The following is a 22,338-nucleotide window of genomic DNA, read 5'->3' as shown; positions in this document are numbered from 1 at the left end:
AACATAATTACAATTTCTCATACTAGCTGAACGCTTTAATGTTAGCGCCAAACATCAATCAATGCTTTTGTTTTGAATTCGTACAAGCGATCTCGCGATAAATACTATTCTATATTTATACGTATGATACCTACACTGAAATACACGTGCTAAAATCATTCTATTCTTACGCCCTCATTAACCGTAATTGCTGTTTCATCTTGATTAACTTGTCTATATAATTATGAGTGAAATTAAGCACCATAGATATAATTAGGAACGCCCTGTTAATAATTATTAAAGTGATGAAAGCAAGCGACCGATGTTTCTATAATGGAATGATAGTTTTTAGCTAAAGTTTTTTATTTACTGTGTTTAATTGATTAATTGGTTACTATAGGTATTCAGTTCCTTATAATGTCTTTATATCTTCATAATAATTGAATGAAATATCATATGATTCTTGTGTCACAATTTTTGTGTTTTTTTTTTGTAATATGTGGGAATAGCAATAACGACAACTATTTTTATTTTCTGCGTGATAAGGTTTGCGCTGCTAATAATTGCCTACAAATTTGGAGTATAAGTAAAATATGTAATTCCTACACTGATAAAGAAATATATTTAAAATAGTGAAAATTATTACTATCTTCCCCCCGCGTATTTCAAAAGATCGCACATTTACTACTCTATCAATGACGCGCCGTGGCCTGTAAATATCCATTTTTGAAAAGGATTGCGCTTCACTGAACTAAACTGCAGCGCGGCAGCCGCTGCTGTTCTTATTGAAGGGATATGCTTCTGCCGCGCTACTGTTTTGCTGCATACGTCATAATGCCTGAAGCAAATATTTGTATCTTAATGCTGGGAGCTGTAAAAATCAGCATAGATAATAAACGACGTGGATATAAACCTCGTCTGACGATGAATTATCATAATTAAAAAAAACATTACAGACTTATAAAGTCCAAACGAAGACCTAATTTTATATTAAACTAATATAAACTACTTGTATTTCCAGGTTTGGGCTGCCATCGCCAATTTATATAAACATAGTCCGTGACCCGGTAGAACGTGTCATCTCGTGGTACTATTACGTGAGGGCTCCCTGGTACTATGTGGAAAGAAAAAGGGTGTTTCCAGACCTACCTTTGCCAGACCCTGCATGGCTTAGAAAGGTGTGTGTATATTTTAGTTCCTACTTTATTACAATGTAAGCGTTAAGACGTAAAAACTTGTACGGAATATTTTCATTTGCAAGATTGCATTAACTTGACTTACAATTTTTAAACTGGTAGAAGATGCTTTTCTAATTTCTAAATCGATCGCGAGATTACGTTCACCGTGAAATATTCGAAATATTGTCATAAATAATAAAAAAAATAATTGCTGTTAATTCTAATATAACTTTTATTTCTATAGAAATAAAAGCCTTATATATTAAGGCTCGCGTAAAAGCAAAGATGAAAGCATAGCTATGATATAATTCGCTTTATCAGTTTATTATGTATTATTACTCAGTCACGCTACAAATTGCAACTTTGCAACGTGAAATCGCAATGGCCTCTAGGATGAAGCTCGAATACAATTTGTCTTTGTCACATTTTTCTTACGTGTCCTTACAATGTGTAATTATTTCAATTGTGAGTTCCCACGAAGCAATTCACAAGAAACTTGTTTAATAATATCACTAACTTCGCTATTTCTTTTGTGATAGGCCGTGAATATTTTGGGGTTAGAGAAAAAAATAGTAATATTGTTCGGCGAAACAAGGAATCCTATTAATTTTAAATAAAATATTAATGCAAATTATGTAATCCGGTCGGCAAAAGACATCGACTACAGACGAGGGTCTTGACCGCTTAATGTTTTAGCATAAATAGATGATAAGTAAAGGGTAGGTACGTCCTACGTTACCCACCGTGGTTAATTAATGCAAATACCAACTTATTCATAAAATTACCCACTCCATGAAAAACCTTTTATAACGGAGTTTTTAAACACATACCATCGTCTTAGGACTAAACTGTTTTGAACTGCGTATAAAATTATCGAAGATGGATACATTATGCCAGAAGCTTCACAGTAAAAACATTTTATTACCATTGCGGTATCTAATCCATCATCTCAGTGGCATCAAGCGAATATCAGCTTTAACTCGCATATATAAGAAAGGAAACGTTTCAAATGATGCGGTGTTATAGATGTGTTATTTGTTGTGTGTATTTCGCAAAGGGATCATTACTCTCACGCTGCGATCTTCATTCGGTGTTGTCCATTAGATGCGGTTGTTCAGCCCGTGTCGATTTGAAGATCAATGAGTTAGCAATCGGACACGCACTCCGTGTAACTGAGATTTTAGAGCCTATCTACATTGTGACGCGGATAGAGGCGCGTGTATAAACCCGGAGATCTGTAAATTACTATGGTTTCTTGCATCTATTCTTGATTCGCCCTGATTTAAAAACTTCTGGGATTATAAAGCTCGTGATGTAATCAGAGCATATACTAGGTTAATTATTATTCTTCAATTATATTAAAAACCTAACTCCATAATGGCAAAAAATATTCGTAGGTACATTTTTATACGAAAAAATTCAACGGTGTTTTTTTACTCAATTAAATCAAAGAGTCCAATTGATGACTTGATTTTTTGTGGTAAAACATAAAAGCAAAAAAAATAAAGTGGCGTGTTTTGATTCATGATTAGTACTGGGGTTTTATTGATCGTGAAATTGCATGTCTATTTACACACAAGGTGTGATATTATCGTTTACGTGTCATTGGGAGATAGTTAAGATTAATGATACGAAACAGCTGTCAATCTAAAAAATTGACAGCTCGTAACGATCTTTTACTAAATGAATTGTGAATCACATATCATATCAAAGTCTATTGTAAAACAAATTTGTAAATTACATCTCATCTATCATTAACTTTGGATCAGTGATGCCTACACATGATAATCATATTTATTTTCATTGTGATATTACAAAGTAATAGGTATAAATGAGATATCTTACAAGGGGTAAATAAATTAATGAACAATTCAAAATCATAACTTGTAATTAGGAGAAGGAAGTCCGAAGTTGCGTGCTAGCATGAAACTATTTGTAATTTTGGTACGCAATTAGTCCTATAGCATGTCATGCATGTCCTAGGGCATCTACATCATTAGTAAAAAATTCTTCATTAAATTTTTTCCTCAATTCACCGTTTTGATTAGAAGATGTTTACACACTCTAGCAATTACTGAGTACTATATCACACAATCGCGAACTAATACAAGATTAGTCTTCCAAAGAAACCTACACAGTCACGATAGTAATGAACTAAGTAGTTCGAAGAAACGAGAAATGACTCCGATTCGGTAACCACGACAAAGCGACAGGTGCAAAGACCCAGATAGACCATTATTGTATTGTGTGATCTCGTTTTCGCTGTCAGTAGACATGCTTTTTATATGTCAAGACATTGGAACTTCATGTTTGTGATGGGACATTTTGCTTTTGAAAGTTGCGTACTCGACTTCGGTCATTTGGTGAAGGGCTTTCTTGACAGCATAAAGTGATCCTTTTATGTTGTTTTACTTGCAAAAGTTCTGGAAATTTACAATAAATAAAGAAAATAGACAATTTAACGCTTCGCCTTCTACTTTCTTTTTTTTTATGAAGTTAAGTACAAATTGATAAAATGGGCTCCATGTAATCTAACTAGTCATAAGTGATGGTTGCCTAAATATTGCATGGGATTCGATACATATTGGGACTGCACAGAAACATTTGGCGCTCATAACAGCCACTCACAATAGCACTGAGTCAATTTCAAATAATATTATAAAGTTGTTATTTAACAGAGAACTATCTGTATAATAATATTATGTTGTTTTACAGTATACTTCTAACTAATTAAAAAGTTAACTGATTAAAACGTGTTTAAATGTAAAAATATCTAATCTTGATCGATTCAATTACTTATCCTTTACTCGCGTTGGGGTCGAAGCGTGCTAATTGTATAGCAGTACTGAGAATAATTAATGGGAACGATAGTGATGTGATTGACGTAGAGTTTAACTGTTTAACTGTGCTCTAGCATCAATGATACACATATAAGTAGTGTGTATAATTAATGTTCAACAAAATGAAATTTAAGCACACTTTTAATTAACTACTTTTATTATTAAATGATTATGATAAAAATTCATTAGATTAATTGTAGGTTGTCACTAGTCGCTGTTATATTCCTATAAGTTTATGTGTGAGCGAATATTCAATCGCTTTAATCGATAATATTTCTATTTAAATTGTCTTGGAAGAGTAACTGGCAACTTTTTTGTATAATATTCAATTTTATTTTTAATTCTAAAAAAAAACAAACTAAAGGGTTTGCTACGGTTAGGCAAGATACGCAGGTTCGAATCCTGCCTCGTGATCAAATTTTTTCTTTCAAAATTTCTAAACTAAAGGGTTGTTTTTTTTTTGTCAGCGGTCTCAACCTAATGGGTTGCTGTTATCAATGTCATCATATTTAAGCTAAATGTTATAATATGAGAATTTTCGCGGAGGAATTAATGCGTTATCCAGTTAAAAAAATAATTATTTAACATTCATGTTAAATAATTATTTTCTTTAGCTTCAGCTATTGCAGTATCATAAAAGCTTATAATTTAAAGAATAAACTCTTATATTTTTGATCTTTTCTATATAACTTTTAAAATAAACTAAAACTTGTTTCGACATTACGCGCTGAATAGTTAGGAAGTAGGTACCATGTGAGTACTAGCGAGTCATTGCAAGTATCAACGTCTATCTCATCTCGATACAATTCGGCTATTGTTAAATAAGATACATACACGTACTTAGTTGAAGTTACGACAGGACGTTTCAGCGTGGCGGCAAAAAATAAATTAGTTTTGCTGTATAAAAAGTGATGTTTTAATTACATTGGCGGAACGAAATATTGATCCGTATCACGTGTGGATCTTTTTTGTCAGTGTAACGCAATGTATTATATTTTGGTCTAATTGTATCGTGTTATTACGCATATACTTGTGTCCTACATGCATTATTATTCAGAAAATAGAAAACAAACGTCTCTATATTATATTAACGTAACTATACCCATCACCCACTCGAGTGTGGTATACTTGCATACGAGATCAGAATGTTTTAGTTGTCTGCTTAAAATTAAATTTACATATCCAGGTTATTTCTGTACATTAAATAATGATTATAATTATTTTTAGAGCAAATGCTATGCATAAAAAAGTGGTAACCATCTATACATGCATCAACAAGGAATAAAATATAAAATATGTAGTTAAATGAATGTCATTGCATAGGTATTTTCAATGAAATAGCGGTTTCTAAGTAATTTTGTTTAAATAAATAGTTGGCGAGATTATTACATAGTAATACAATAAAAAAGCAGTTCCCCTATTATAAAAAGATGAAATAAAAGATTCATTGGTCTGTTAAATTGCAACCATACAATAAATTCATTCCGCCCTTATCAACAATTATTATATTTAATATAATTATAATCATTATCAATATCGCTCCAGAACAGGCCTTTATAGCAGATATTTTCCTTTTTATTTTGATTTGATTTACTTGCAGGACTTCGAAACGTGTGTGCTGAGCGGTGACCGTGAATGTCGCTACATAGAAGGTGAAAGCCACGAGGGTATCGGGGACCATCGACGACAGACCCTGTTCTTCTGCGGACATGATCCACAATGCACGTGAGTAGTTTTAATTTAAGCGTACACAGTTACCCCGTTATGCCAAAAATATGTTAATGTAATACTTAATTCTTTATTTTATGTACTAGCAGGAAACTGAGCTGGTGGTTCGCCTGATGGTAAGCGATCACCACCACCCATGAAAGGGGTAAGAAAAAGGGGATGGGTTAGGAAAAGGAAACGGGTCTCCGACTCCCCAACAAATTGTACGAAACACAGAAGCATGCTATTATTTCACGCCGGTTTACTGTGGGATCATCATTATCATCAGCCCATATATGTTCCCACTGCTGGGACACAGGCCTCCTATGAAGGTTCAGGCCATAATCCACTGTGGGGGTGTGTATGTATAAAAAAAGATTAAAATTACTCTTCACCGTTCCAGACCATTCAATACAATAGAGGCGCTGCAAAGGGCGAAGCGCGTGGTGGAGCAGCAGTACGCCGTGGTGGGTGTGCTCGAAGACATGAACTCGACGCTGCTAGCCTTCGAGCGATACGTGCCGAAATTCTTTAGAGGGGCATTGCGGATGTATTGGGGTATAAAGATATTATATTACTAATCCAAACATAGATAACGTTAAATTTTACCTGTTATCCTCTGTCTTGTCTGTATTTTGAAGATTTTGTAACCGAGCTTTGTTCTGAGGACTGAATAAGTATTAATTATTGTATATGATTTATGTTTATCATCTGCCCCATACCCCACTAGCGGACACGGACTTCACTTTTTATTTATCATCATATAAAATGTTACCATATTTTTCTTGCAGAGGAACTGAATACGTTCAATCAAATAAACCGTAACGCGTTTAAGCCACCAGTCTCCGAGGAAGTGAAAAATATCGTTCGAGCTAATTTCACGCGAGAGATTGAATTTTACGAATTCTGCAAACAAAGGCTTCACATGCAACTCAAAGCTCTAAGAGATCCCACCATTTCCCTACCTTCGGCTCCTACGTCTAGTTTCGGAAGAAGACACATTTACGACAGATTATAAATATATTGTTATATCTGTGCTCTACTTACTTACCCAGTCACGAATTTGTTTAGATTTTATTAGATACAGCATTAGGTATGTATATCCATTATCCAGGTTTCATTATAATTTTTAATATAATTTAAAGTTCAAAAATATACAATTTTGCATGAGTAAGTTTAAAATTGTTGAATTATTGACTTTTTCAACACCTATTACCTTCTTATTGGTATGATTTTGCACCTTTATTTAAATTTGAAAATCGAATTTTGAATTTCAATTAAAGACTTAATAATGTTATGTGCCTTTTCCAGACAGTTACGTATTTTTTTTTAATATTAAATGGCAATTTTGATTCCCGAAAATGGTTAATATAAATATAAGCCAAATGCCAAATTCCCATCGTCTAAATCTGTGTAGAAATTTGTGTTTTAATTATGCATCCATGTTTTGTTAAATATTCAAGAGTTAATTAGTATTCTGTTGGTATAAATTTAATAAAAAAAAAGCGTAACGGTACTACGACTTCTAACATTGTAACTCTTTTTTGTTTTGTAATATGTTTTCTGTCCTCTGTAACATCAGTGTTGTAAAATACTATACAGTATTCATATCGAGAGAATAATTATGCTTTTATAAAGCTATGTTTGGCACTTCGCAATGTAATTTTAGTAAAACGTGGTTAAGAGAATCTAAATTATGATTAAAAATGATTGTAAATATTAATTATAAGTTGTGATATTTAATAATGTGTTGTCATCATCTAATCGAAAAACTTGATAGTTTAATTAAAAAACACTAAACATAAATAACTTTTGCTAAAGACGATTATTTTAAAATTAACGTAATTATTTAATTATTTGAAATTAACATATTGACTGAGTTCTTGAAATCAAAAATTTCTTTTCTGTCACTGTCCAATATTTATCGTCCAATAATTGTGATATGTTTAGTCTGTTAAATTGTAAAATAAGCTTTACGTAAATAATAAAGGATTTACAAGTAATGTTATTTTATTTCCTTATTTTTCTCTAGCTTTTTTTGTAGATTGTAGCTTCAAAAGTTTCGGAAGTTTCAAGATCACCTACTCGTCGGTGGAGAAAATCCTTAAGTGAGATAGAAATGAAATGAGTTCATGAATCAATAGTAGCTGTAGGCCTGTATTCCTTTCTACACTTTTCTCAGGCCTTTACTTTATCCCCCGTCGATCCTTTGTTAGCACTTTGTACTCCAAAGTTGGTGATCTAAGGTTAAAATCAATGGAAATGTTCATGAGGAACATTAGTCCCTAGTGTTAAAAAGATATCCCAGCAGCTTCTTTGGCAAATGCAATTTTGAAAAATTGTGACAACGGAACTATAACTGTATTTTATAGGCATATAAATGTCAATTATTTTATTAAAATTAAATGAAATGTATATATTCAAAGTATAATATTATATTCTATATATAATACATTTGCTTATGTCAAATAATCATATATTACATTTTGCTTCTAATATTTAGACAGGAGTCTGCTATAATACTACCTACTATTTTCATGCTAAATTACAACAAAGCGAAAATATAAAAAAGTCTTTGATTACAACCGTTACTTAGTTCGGAGACATACAAGTGAAACAATGGTATTTTGTTTTGTGGGTCTATAATTTTTCTTTGTCAAATTGTTTTAAATAAAATTTATTGCGCTTCACTTATTCACAATAATAGAACATTTGAACATTCATCCAAACTGTAGTTTGTACCCTTGGTACACCACATTACATAAAAATGATATGACACGATAAAATCATTCATACATCATTAATCAATTTGTTGATATATCTTCACTTTTTATCGCCAGATGGCTCTACGTGTTGAAATTATTATTTATTTATTTTAATTATCAAAAGGGATGGTAGCATATCTATTGTTTGATTTCTCTTTTTGTTTACAAAATCATAATAGATCATATTTCTTATTAGTTATACCTGTATTCCTGTACCTAATGGGACCATTTAAAGGTTAAATTATAAAAGCATTCGTTTACATTTTATATGGCTGGTGGTTCGCCTGATGATAAGCGATCACTACCGCCCATGAATATTTACAGAGGTTGTGCTACTGCGAATACGCTTTTAAAGGGGAATTGAAAAGTATAAACGACTGGAAGAAGGCATGGACTGGAAAAGGTGAGGAAAAGGAAAAAAACGGGCCGAGATAATCAGCTAGGGGTTAAAAAATCTTAAAATTCGTTTGTTTAAATTAAAATATGGTCCCTAATAACATTTGGAAGCAGTATCATGCATATTAAGTGTAGCCCTAAAAGAGTTATCAATATAATATTTAACTATCAAGCGATTTACTTCTTATAGTGGACCAATTAGTATTCAAAATAAACATACGATCTCCTATTAGTCCTAATAAATTAATATGCATTTCAAATAAATGGTCGTAAAAACAACATTACATTCATCGCAAAACACAAAAATTTGGCAGTTTAATTGTTTTTTTAATAATTATAATTATTTTTCGGTATACTTGTTTAGCGTATTATTTTATATTTGATAGTTATCTTTTAAATAATCTATAGCATCCATTAAAATGATAGGTGGGGAAATAAAACAGCAAGGTTAAATATTATGCACATTCGTTTATTAGAATTGTTTATCAATAAAACAACTGTCAATTAATTAATTTAAAATACAATAATCAATTATAAATCAGTACAAAGGCATATTAATTTTTAAATGTAAATATAAAAATTAAAATGGCCGCATTACAGAATTCAGGTACAAATATGAAAATGATTCCTAATAAATATTGCTGATTTCTTAAATATAATAATAATAATTTAATTTCATAATCCCTAATAGTCTCTTTATAAAATAGAATCTCAAAATATCAGTAAACAAAATATTTTTCAAGTTATATAATTAGGTATATTTGTCATGGATTGATGTTTTATTGTTTATTATAAAAATAGAAAACAGTATATCAGTTAAAATCATACAAAATTGAAACAGAGTTGATATATCATTTTTACAGAGATTAATTAACATTATTTATACATTGTATTTACGAGTTACATCTCAAATCAACATTTATTAAAATAACAATATATTATATAGATGACACGTTGCCATCTCTTATTTAGATTAATATTTTAATACCTACTTTTTATTTATGACAGTCTATCTAAGTGATGTTTCAACATACTGCTTATTATAAGGCTAACAGTTTCCTTAAAACTCTAATAAAATATTTCAATCTTTCAAAATCACCTCTCAACCTATATACAAACATTAAAAGGAACCATGAGGGCAGCTCGCATGCGTCATCCTTACTCTCCCATAACTGACTTCACGCTTATAATTGAGTTTTATTGTCCTGCGGACGTACATCTATCAACGAATAATGAGAAATCATCAAAATAAGTGATAATTATTGCAAATGGCACTCTTCACGAGTCGTTCACTCGTTACATAGTATCTACACCTAATCTAAAGTATATCACAACATTGCTTTACATCTGAAGCCTCAATAATTTAGTACGCCAAGTTCTCTCGTGTAGGAACCGACAGCAATGAAAGCAGGCACAGGAATGTGACTAGCAACAGGCGTCCTGCGAGCCGCCTTGCATACACACAGTCGAACCAGGACCTGCCGGACACTCCACCAATGTTCTCTGTAACTCCATCGACGTATTCATTTTCATACGCTTCAAGCTAGCTAAATCGCATCAGTAGAAGGAGGGATGCCAGTCCAGAGTAGGGTGAAGAGCGCCCGGGGGCGAAGGTGGATTTAGTGTTGCCCCCAAAGCTAAGCAATCAAAACAGTAGTTTGCTCCGCTATTATTATCCCAAAACTGCTGTCCCTTACACTGAAATCTCACTGCAATTTCCAACCTCTGTCCTGAAGCTATACATGGTGCGTATAAAACAAACTGGAAGCGGTCAGAGTAGCCATCACATGAACCCTGAACATACGTCGCTTGGAGGTCCGTGTAAGTTCTCCATCGATTCATTGTATAACGAATGTGGACAGTTTTATGAAAGTCTAAGTTTCGTACCCGAACTGAGCCACATACTGTAACATGAACACCATCAGATACTCTTGCACTTTCTAAGCATACATTTTGTCTTTCGAGTTTATCAGTTACGTCGTGAGGCACTTGAAACAGGGGTACCAACGTTAGAGCACCAAGTCTTGGAGTTGGTCGCACTGGCGGTGAATTTTGTACATCACATCCAGCGAGATCATCGTAAGCAGATTTCGGAATTACAGGAATCTCATCCATAAATGTCTTTACATCTGCCAAGTCTAAACCCAGCACATCAGCAAATCGAACAATTTTTTTACGTCCCGGTGTTCCAGGAGGAGTTTTCCCAGTTTTTAATGATGAACAGCGACGTACTCGCTGTGGTCTGTCATCTTCAGCTTCTTCATCGACTTGAGACTCATTATTTACAAGCGATTGCTCAGTTTCAGCAGGCGAAGGCTCTTTTTCATTAACACATAATTCGGATATGTCTGCTTCGTCCTGAATAATTCCATCGTTTACTTTACTTTCAGGTTCCAATATCTCTTTTGTTTCAATTGTAGTTTCTTCATCTGGTAGCTCTACATCAATGAGTGATAAGTTTTCTACATCAGCATGAATGTCGTTTTCTAAACATTTTTCATTTTGAAAATCATCTTCAACTGCATCAGAAGGTTCACTTTTAGCAGATTCGAATTCAGAATCGCTATCAACGGTAGAACTTATGTGATTAGGTAAGTGTATCCTGCCATTTTCCCCGAGGGTTATAGGTGATATGGAGCAATCTATTTCATCGTAACTATTATGTCGTGCACAACCTTCAAACGTTATTGGAGAGTATAAGGGTTTATCTGCATGCCCGTTTTCTTTAGGCGTTGGCTGCATTTTAATAGGCGATTCTGTGTAAAAAGCTGTTGAGAATTTAAATCCATTTTTACCATTATCGGGTTGCTTTAACATTAATTTAGTTTGTTCCTTGAGTTCGTCACTGTTGACGTCGTAATAAGGCGGTTCGGTGTCTTCTGAAAGTCGTTGAGGGAAAGGGGCTTCATCATCATCTACGGGGCTTGAGGGGCTCTCGCACTCCAACTCAAAATCGTAGAAAGTATCGAGATCACGTTGTGTAGATGTGGATGGTCGGTGTGTGCCGTTGTCATGCGTGAGCCAGGTGTTCTCACATTCTCCATCTTGCGCGGCGCCAAGGTTGCGAAGTCTTGAGTGTAGGTCGCGTGCAAACGCCGCAGCGCGTCCGCGACAAGACATGGGCAGTAGCGATGTCAGGCCGCACTGGGAACCGGCGCGATCACCACTCATCTGCGTCTGAAATAAAAAAAAAACCTTAATGAGAACAAAATACGATACATTCTTGAAATGACAAACCAAGGAATTTGATTAAACAAGATAACCTATCTACATGCTTTTTTAATCATAGATTTTATCAGTCTGCTAATTAAACTACATATCAACTATATTTTTCAAATGTTTAAAAAACAATTTAATGTTTCATAGTTATTTTTGGTAAAGTCGTTGATAGGTGATAATTTCTCTTTCTTCTTTTCTTTCTTCTTTCTTTTTTAAAAATTTAATATGTATAATTGTATAACATAAATATGCGTCAGACATACAACAGCGTTCATTTTCAAATTGCAGTAGGTTGCAGACTGCATCGCACAGTTGCACATTTTACAATGGTGTGACTATTCGATCGTGACTATCATGACATACAAGTTGAATGTCAAGAGTGAACGACCTCGATAAGATAAATTAATATGGCGGTATGATCAGCACGCACCTCGCAGATCGAAAGTGACTATGATAAAAACATAAATGCATGTTATAAAATTATGCGTCTTATCAGCTATACGTAATTTTGAAGCTTAAATATTCATTTGTGATTTCTAAGTTGTTGTTTGTTGTTAAGTGTTTATACGTAGGTTACAAAAACGTGCCGAGGGGGTCGCGGACGTATTTTAATCAGCTCCCGTGGCCCCTTCACTCAAGTGGCTAGACGGAACACAGTGGGGTTTTGGTCGGTAAGAATCCGACATAACCCACGGCTCCATCCCCGGGGGCCGTGGGTATCTATGCAAGATTTCCCCACTATAAAAAAAAAAAAAAAAAAAAAAAAGGTTACAAAAACGTATATAACAATAAACATTAATGTACACATTATAAGTTATGTGAGGCCTTTAACTGTAAGAGCGTTTATATAAGTAATACAGAGATATTATGTAAAACACGACCTGCAATACATTTTTTAAGGTATGCATTCTTACCCGGTCGGTAGTGGGTTTTTTTAACACAACACATATAAAAATACTTTACAGGTCAAGTGAACGGCTCATTACATTGAAACAGAATAATTTACATACTAAACTGGGTAACAGTTCCTAATAAGAAGAAGCAACCTGCCTGATATAATCCACCATATAGTCCACGGATAACAAATCGCATAATTTATACCGTAATCCTAATTATAACTAACCATGTAAAATGTTCAATTAGTATAATTTTTTTCTGAAACCTTGTCTCGTTTAAAATTGTTGTAATAAGTAGCTTTAACGTTATTAGCAGTAGCATTATACCGTCATAGGTTAATCATAATTATATCAATGACGTCAAATAACAGGTCATATACAATATTTAAGAGAATACTACAAGCTGTCGTAATAATAAAATTAATCAAGATAATTATTTCAAAATGGTTTCAAAAAAAGTTTAATTTAAATGTCTAAGTAAATTTGATTAGGTGTTACACTAAATTTTTGACCCGGATTCCCCGTTATCAAAAAAATAACGTGCTCCAAATATATATTTATATAAAACTTATGAAAGTTTATATAATTTTAAGATACAATAACTGCACCAATATATAATAAAATCTTTAAAAAACTAAGAACTAAGAGCTTAACCGGGCCGTAGTAGATAAATTATTTTGTAAGAAACTGATTCAATTGAAAATTACTAAGGTATCGTACTATGCACTATGCACTATACTACGTATTATGCAGTGCAAAAGTTTAATTTAGTAATGTAGAAATAAAATGTGATGTTTTCTCTTAATGAAATGTCCATGCCAAAAATTTTACAATCATTGAATAGCATCAATTTCTACTTTATAGTTTATATATTAAAACCTATGAATATAATTATTTATAGTTTTATTTAACAATATACGCTCCAGTCACTGATAGCAAGTTTTTATATGACGTTGCCAAGGCAACTCGAGAGATATCTAATGGTCAATAGCAAGTGTGCTTTACTAATTAAGTAATGATTTATTTTTATGTATAATGTAACCTTAAACTCTATTAAAGGGTTAAGGTATGTTGCAATGAGTGTTAATATGCGTATTTAAATTAATCGAGTCAGTCTGAAGTAAAAGTTGTCTTAACATGAGCTATTATAATAAAACGATGAATGAATATTTTAGTCGTTAGTCACTGATATAATAATGAAGACACATTTATTTGATTTTACAATTTATTTCAGTATTAAACTGAAATAGTTTTAAAACAAACTTCTGACTTACACTTCTACCTAACAGCTAAACCAATATAAATAATAACAAATTAAACTACATTCCACGATATAACTGACAACGTATATACATATCATACAGATATAATCACATGAATGAATAATATAAACATAAATAGAAAAAGCATAAAACGAAGTAACTCCAGTCACGTGCAAAGTATTTGGTGCCAAAATACGTAATATTTTGTGCACGTCAATAGCTGTGGGTAGACGACAAATTAAATAAACAACTTAACATCATATTTATAGCCGAAATAAAAAATAAAAATTATTCAATATTTAATAAATCGATTGTGTATACATTAATATACGATATAATCTATTAGCATTATAGTAACAAGCAATAATATAATAACCTCCTAACTAAACTCAGTCAGTACTGATTGTGTATGAACTGACCTATCACAATGCATGTTTTCCTTGGCTTCATGATAAAATGGACTATAATATTTAGGAGGCAAAAATGCAACTAGAATTAAATGACTGTCCTTAAAGTCACTTCGTCGTTTTAAAAAGTGAGGTAATTTGATGGATGAAGGGTAGAGATAAATTGTTTTGAATGCAATAAACGCTATTATTCAATAGAAGGCAGGGTTGTCCCTTTTAACCTTTATTTTGAACTTAAATTTTACACATCTATGTAGTTTATATAGATCTAATACATACATATGAACATGCGAAGCGAGCCCTTATACTATCCTACAAGCTGAATACCTACAAGCGGAAGTTATAGAAGTAGGCTTTTATATAGCAATTTTGATTCGTGTTCAATAACTTTTATAAAACATACAAAATAAAAACGAATTACTAATGATAACATTAATTTTCACTAACTCAACATATAAATGACTTAAATATTCTTTTATACAGGAATTTGTAAAGACAGAGGAACTCTCTCGATTTTACAATGACAGCCCTAATTGAGATCTGTCAACGCACCGCCCGCGCATTCGGTTTATAAATAATGCACTTATGATGTCACTCCTAGATAACAAACGCAATACACGATCAGGAGATCGCGCCACGGATGCTAGCTAATTTAAGAGAGAGAAAAGAGGTAGGTTTGTTCCTTTTCCTCTTGATCCCATTACTCTATAGTTCGGCCGTTCAAAGAATGCGTTCCTGACACATCGCGAATGAACTGACGACGTAACTTTGTAATGGCGTTGCAGTAAAAATAAAAATATTTTTGCTGGTTGTTTACCGTTTTAACAATTGATGAGCATTAAAAAAAAATTATTATATCAATAGTCAATGAATGTTATAATTTTGTGCCAAACTGAGTGTCAAATAACTTGGTAAACAATATTTTTCTAAATCTATACTGCGCTATTACAAGGTTATGTCAGCGCTTCATATTTGTAGTGCTGTGCTAAAAATAACAGGCAAGTATCGTTATCTGTTCTTATACAGTTATACGTATAATATAAAATAATACGTTTTGTTTTTCTTTTTAAGAATTTGAAAATAATGGACTATAAAATAACTTTTATGAAATATAAAAATATAATTATTATTGATAATAATATAATTATACATGTAGGCGAAGATGATGATGAAGACACCACCTCCTCAAGCGAATCGGAGTCAATTTTATTATATGAATTACTTTTTTTTGGTTTCCACTTAAATAACGAAAATATAAATTTTAAATGATTCCGCCAATTTAAAACAAAATAGTCTTAAAATAATGCGGCGGTTCATTTTGGAGGAACGGTAACGAACTCAGTGTTATGTTGTGCCCATCACTAGTCGTGACTAACTGACAGGTGTCAGGAACGCATTCTCTGAACGGCCGAAGTATACCAAGGAATTTAATAACAGTAGGTACTGTTACATGGTATCGCCACTAAGTCTGGCTAAATATATGATATTTAATTATTATAGTGTATAGAACACAATTATATATTTTGTATGTTGCATTGGTATCTGAACCCCTCATAGGAGGCCTGGGAATATGTATGGGCTAATAATGATGATTTTGTCTGTGTATAACATAATACATTTTCGTAAAATAATTAATTTTAGTTTGTCATTGTTATTGCCGTTTATATTCGCGTGTTACACGAGCAAAATTTAGGGATGACGCCATTAACTTTTATCATCGGTCCAAGCGTTTAAAGGACCAATAATAATGCTATTACAAATTCTGATAGGCTGATCCCGATAATGTCCGATAAAATTGTATCGATTTAGATATAAAATGGAGTGGGCTTAACTGAACGCAATGAACATAGAAATAAAATATATGAAAGTCGGTATGTCTCAAAGGGATAACTCGGCACTTTGATCAAAGTACTGAATCGTGATTCATATGACAACTATAAGAAAACACCATAATATAGAACTAAGTAAGCAGACCTAAGAATATGTATCAATGTGACTTTCTTCATACGATCTATATCTATATAAATGTCTGTTAGATTTGGATGGATTGGCTGTAATTTAAAATTATTTCGGTAAATTTAAATGGAGTTAAAACTTTTGCTTCCAAGTAAAATAAGGTTGTTTTAATATTGGCTCCCAGCAGTCTGTTCTTAGCTGAAATTCGCATTGGATTTGTCGCCTTGGATCAAAGGTGGATACGGCACGGCACCTATACAGGAGATTGGCATTCAAATAGTGATATATTTTACAAATCGTGAGTTGCGTGAAAGGCTGAAGTAGCTACCTACAGCTTTATCTGTACTTATTTCCTTGTTTAATATCCGAATGGAATAAAAGAGATAATGCGGTATGGTAGAAACAATAATTATTTATTTTAAAAGTTATTGCTTTCAAGCAAATATATAAAATAGGTGTTGGTGATAGTTCATAGTTGAACAGAAAGACATAAAATTAAAAAGAATTTCGTGAAATTAATATTATTACCGTAACGTATAATCGATGTTGGTTACATCGATTAGACGAGAGATTAGACAAGTAAATAAAAAGTCACTTGTATATTATAAAAAATAATTTCCGCACTAGTATTACTCATGTACCTATATCCGAATATATCGTTAAGTAATTATTGTAGAATATGGAGTATTTTATGAGTTATTGATCGGGTCAAGATGCACACAAATACCAGGGCGATAAGAGTGTTTATGTGTGGCTTGTTTTCTTGATAAGACGTGTTTACATAAAATTGCATTTCTAAAGTCACGTGTAAACTTTACATAATACGCAGCTAGCATACAACACATACTTATTTGAAGAGCCGTTGGAGCGAAAGCATATTTACAACAAATATTTCCAATACACACTTGCGCATGTATGCCATATTTTGTTTTCTAATTGGATAGGCTTTCTAATACTTTTATGATGATGCGTTGAAATCGCGAGAGTGCAAAGAATACAAAGAAAGAAAAATTTTGAAGAAAAAAACAACAGCATAATGTGTCAAATAAATAGGCAACATAATATTATTGACTAGAGCTTGAACAAGATTTTTAAGCTTCAAGTATTATCCCATAAACCTATTTTTAACGCTTTATAATATACTAGCTACACCCCGCGGTTTCACTCGCGTAAGTCCGCATCCATTATTCCAGCTGTCCAGCTGTCTACGTACCAAAATTCATTGCAATCGGTTCAGTAGTTTTTGCGTGAAAGAGTAACAAACACACACACATCCTTACAAACTTTCGCAATATAATATTAGTAGGTTAGTAGGATAGGATTATATACTCAGTGGGATCGGGAGTTGCCATTAAAGAAAAAGAAAAAGAAACAGAAATAATATAAAAGACAAGTTAGCAGCAAGCAAATTCTAAACAAATCCCTTTTTACAGCTGTGTTTTAGATTTCTCCATGAATTTCATTATCTTTACATTGCAATGAACAACAGATCAAAGTTGAATGACATCGCTGTACCAAATTAATTATGGATTTTAATATTTGCTTTCGAATGTGGTAGCCAGCCCAAACGTGTCGGCCTAAAGTATGTGTAAACGGGCATAAAACTTTATTTAAATATTCATCAGTTCGTATCGGTCACTGATCTCTGGTAACCTAAAAAAATACAGCTAAATTCTAAATTCTCAAAAAAGTGATCAGCTAACCTTATCCTTACAAATTTTTGCTTGTACTTTAATAGCACCACGTGATTTTTTTTTAATTTTTCTTTTTCTATTATTTTCTCAACTTTTTTAACTTTCTTTAAATAAACGAGAAGGTTATGTTACAATATGATTGTAATTTTTTTGTGTTTGTTACCTCAAAACTTTCAACTGGATGAACAGATTTTGATGATTCTTTAATTGTTTGATTATTGTGCCTTCCCTGTTGGCCCTTTAAAATTTAATCTTGTTCCGACAAGTTGAAGGCGATTCATTACTTTGTTAAAAAGTTGTTATTGTCTTATGCCTTTTAGACTATATAGTTCGATATGTATCAATACTACATTAAGATCGATATTATATACAAATGATTTTTTTTTATTTATTTATAATGCTTTATTGCACAAACTTAGACAAAAACAGCAAGAATACAATAAAAAGAAAAAAAAAGACTTCATTTTTAATTTGACACAGACATGACAACACATGTCATCATGTTCAACAATCAACAAAATACATTTATTTATAACGACTATAAAAAAAGCAATTGTCGAATACTGATAAAAATATAATTCAAAGTATCATGTTTTATTTTTTAAATACTCCAATGACTAATCAAGCACTATCAATATCTATCTGTAATTATACTTGACATTTTAAATGTAACTTAATGTTATCATTAATTAATTGTTATATAACCAGGGTAATGTGTTGTTGTAATAACAACACATTACCGAAATTTCGAAATTTCTTCCACGAGATAAATATAAATCCATTGTTAAACCGGGCATTAGAAACGACATGAAATGCTCATTCAAGAGTTTGATAAGCGGTCATTGAACCATGATAAGAACATTTCTTTGGATTACGATGGCTAAATTATAATAACTTATAATCATTTACTTTCTAACACGTATTAAATATGTTTTGTTTGTGTTTACTTTTAATGACGTCATTAGTTAAGCGTTTATACAATTCTATTACGATATTCATAGTTAAAAAATAAGTAAGCAAAGACAACACTTACTTAAAGATGGGTTAAATCATCTTCAGTTCTAAAGGTCAATTATATTGACTCAAATCGTAAAGATCGCAATGGATTTCTATTTCTATTGTAGCATTCCTACAATGAATATCTAGTTGAGGCTATCAGTATGTATTTCTAAAAGAAATAATAAAACTCATTATTTATTTCTTTTAATCAATTAAATCCAAGGATGTACAATTAATACAATCGGTCTGGATTAAGCTACAATTCAAATGGAATTATCCTTCCAGAAACTTTCGAATAAACCTTGAATGCTAAATGGACACAATCAAGCATTGAGTTATGCAATCATAATTGTATTCATTTATAGAATAGCATATATTTAATAGGTATATATGTTGATCTGAATTATTAAATGTTTTCCAATATCTATAATTTCCTCAATAAATTGTATTTCATACCAAATTGATTATCATAATCTTGTCTCTCACCTTCAATAGTGTAAGTGAATTTGACTCAGTTGAGATATATAAGATTCTTGCATGTATCTTACTGGATTACGTCTGGCAATGAAGAATATGATATTTACGTTTTCAAAGGCACCTTCATTTTATTATTTTTTAAAGTAGCAAACAAATCAATTCAAACCTTATTCTGTTATTAAGGAGGTATTTAAATTGAACTTTTATAAAGTTGTTTTGTTTTCATCTGAATAGCCATATGATATGTTATTCAATATTTTTTACCTTGGAATTATCTGCTTTAAATCAAACAAAATTAGATTAAATAGATGATAGGTATGTGATTCATAAAAAATAATCACTTATAATTAATCTAACAAGGAACAATAATACAGACTTCGAAATGCCTTTTCCTAACTTCATACTTCATAAAATTGCTTTTTAATAATCTATTTGAAGCGAAATTTATCTTACTTTAAAAACTTCGTTGTATGTGAATTACACATGATGAAGTCAATCCGTACGTGTAACGAAGGTTGAAATTGAAATTTCGTTATTTATTGTTTAAGCTAGACTATAGCATATTACGTAAGTTGTTTTGTTACGATGACAAATCGACGATTTGCACAGCAAAGAAAGGGCAAGTTGGTGCCAAACACGTGGGCTACAATTATTTTTACACCGTGTATGAGCCACTAGTAATGTCTAGATGCGTCTGTGAACTATTTTAGAACGCCTTTGTAACTGAAAATATTTCAAAAGTCGTTAATAGTTACGGCTTATTTCACGCAATAGACTGAAACTAATGTTACAACTTTGATATACTGCCAAAACTAAACATTCAATGTTACATGAGGAGTAAAAGGCCAAAGTCAGTCTGTTCAAACAATACTATGTATACACATTGACTCCTTTGTTGAAAATGATGTGTTTGAACTTTGATTTGTCAGTTAATTGTCTCCCTTGTAGGAGGGATATGGAAACATTCTTTAATATTAAACCCTTCTTGTCACATACGAGCTATCTAGCGCTACCTACACTTATAACTAGCTATATATAAGTTGTTAAGTTAATGTGTAATCAAGTATATATGTATATATATATATATAAATTAATTATCATAAAATTGGATTATATGACATGTCATAGCTGTAAGAAATTTGGTAAGATAAGAATGAAATTTTGATAAACCGTATAAAGTTTATTGTAAGATAAAACGTAGGTTGCCTAAGAAAGTTATAGAAATTATTAAAGTATATTGAGTGAATTTTATATTAAACGGTTTTAATACAGCACGTTGTGCATTTTTGCAATAATTGTAGTAATAATAATATTAAAAAGACGCAAGTACGAATCCCGCCTCGTGATAAAATTTTTTTCTATTCTTTCAAAATTTCTCATTTATAAAGCATTTCAATGCCATATAACTAAAAATTAAATAATAATATATTTAAAAATATTTAGATGAAATACATACTACACGAATCTATGAGTATTAGATGAAACGATAGACTCCTCTCAAAAAATATATTTATGATAATAGGACATTGACTTTGACCCCTTAAATATTCTCAAAAAGTCATCGTTCATGCACGCGCAGTGCAATCATGCAGATGTGATTACAATTTATTTTAAATAAGAAAGTGAGAAAATAAGTCAATTTATAAGTCTAGATCTATATTATAGTATAATACTTTCGGTTAGGCTTTGAAGCAACGAAACCAAATACCTAATGTAGAATGAGATAAGGCTATATGTAGTAGTCCTAGGCTTTTATAGGTTAATCTTATTTTTAGTATAGTTTTGAATTGCTGTATATGTAAACTTTATAATATTAGTATGATATTACTGCTTCGCCCAGATTTAAATTGCCTAAACAATTGATTCTAAATAGTATCAATTGAATAACTATATTTCCGTGGATCCTTCTTCATGGCCTTAATAATACGATTTACAATGATGAGACGTTGCTTGGCATTGTCTGAAGCAGAATCAACGCGCTTGACCAAAACGACCGCTATTTGACCCCTACACAAGACTTCTGTTGTCGCTTTAAAAATATATGATTAATTACATATTTCTTTATTTATTTTATATTATACAGTATTGAGTACTTGTAAATTATTTTTATTACTAATAGTAGTAAAACAAGCTATATCTAAATCAAGTTTTGCACTCTGAATATAAATCATGTCAACACGAACAGAAGTAAATTATGTTAAATTTTCTTTAGTATATATTATATAGGTAATGTTATTACATTCGACACCGATGACTCTTTCGTTTTATTTGGAGACATTTGTTATTTAAATATACCTCCGCGGGTTGTTGACTTTGTGTCCAGACGGTGAATACTTTTACAACAAAAATAGATTTAAATATTTGAAATTTTTCATTGTGCTTACAGTTCTGTGTGTGACTATAAAAATCTTACGCAACAGAATCATATTAAATCAAGATTCTACAAAGTAAGGCAATGAGGAAACTCGATAGTTACTTTCAACAGCTCATACATAATAATTAACATAAACTGACTGAGGTATTTACAGTGTACTGCCAGCTAAATCATTGAAGAAATCACATA

The 22,338-nt window shown here is 31.9% G+C and overlaps 2 protein-coding genes across 4 annotated transcripts in view; one reads left to right on the top strand and one right to left on the bottom strand.

Annotated features, from left to right (window-relative positions):
• The window catches only part of LOC119840674 (heparan sulfate 2-O-sulfotransferase pipe), a 53,405-nt gene extending 45,698 nt beyond the window's left edge, over positions 1–7,707 (top strand). The window contains exons 6-9 of the mRNA XM_038367373.1: positions 1,001–1,157; positions 5,598–5,722; positions 6,108–6,262; positions 6,496–7,707. Of these exons, the coding sequence (XP_038223301.1) occupies positions 1,001–1,157; positions 5,598–5,722; positions 6,108–6,262; positions 6,496–6,722 (664 nt within the window). The 3' untranslated portion in view covers positions 6,723–7,707. The remainder of the gene's footprint in view (positions 1–1,000; positions 1,158–5,597; positions 5,723–6,107; positions 6,263–6,495) is intronic.
• A 1,606-nt stretch (positions 7,708–9,313) lies between these two features.
• Positions 9,314–22,338, bottom strand: part of LOC119840806 (glycogen-binding subunit 76A) — a 39,745-nt gene continuing 26,720 nt past the window's right edge. For 2 of the 3 annotated variants that reach the window (XM_038367561.1, XM_038367558.1), the window contains exon 2: positions 9,317–12,042. In XM_038367561.1, the coding sequence (XP_038223489.1) occupies positions 10,423–12,042 (1,620 nt within the window). In that variant the 3' untranslated portion in view covers positions 9,317–10,422. Of the gene's footprint in view, positions 12,043–22,338 lie in introns of all 3 variants that reach the window. The other variant, XM_038367560.1, reaches the window with a different exon arrangement.

Source organism: Zerene cesonia, chromosome 7, assembly GCF_012273895.1.
Source record: "Zerene cesonia ecotype Mississippi chromosome 7, Zerene_cesonia_1.1, whole genome shotgun sequence".
Taxonomy (NCBI): domain Eukaryota; kingdom Metazoa; phylum Arthropoda; class Insecta; order Lepidoptera; family Pieridae; genus Zerene; species Zerene cesonia.
This window is presented reverse-complemented; position numbering and strand designations above follow the sequence as displayed.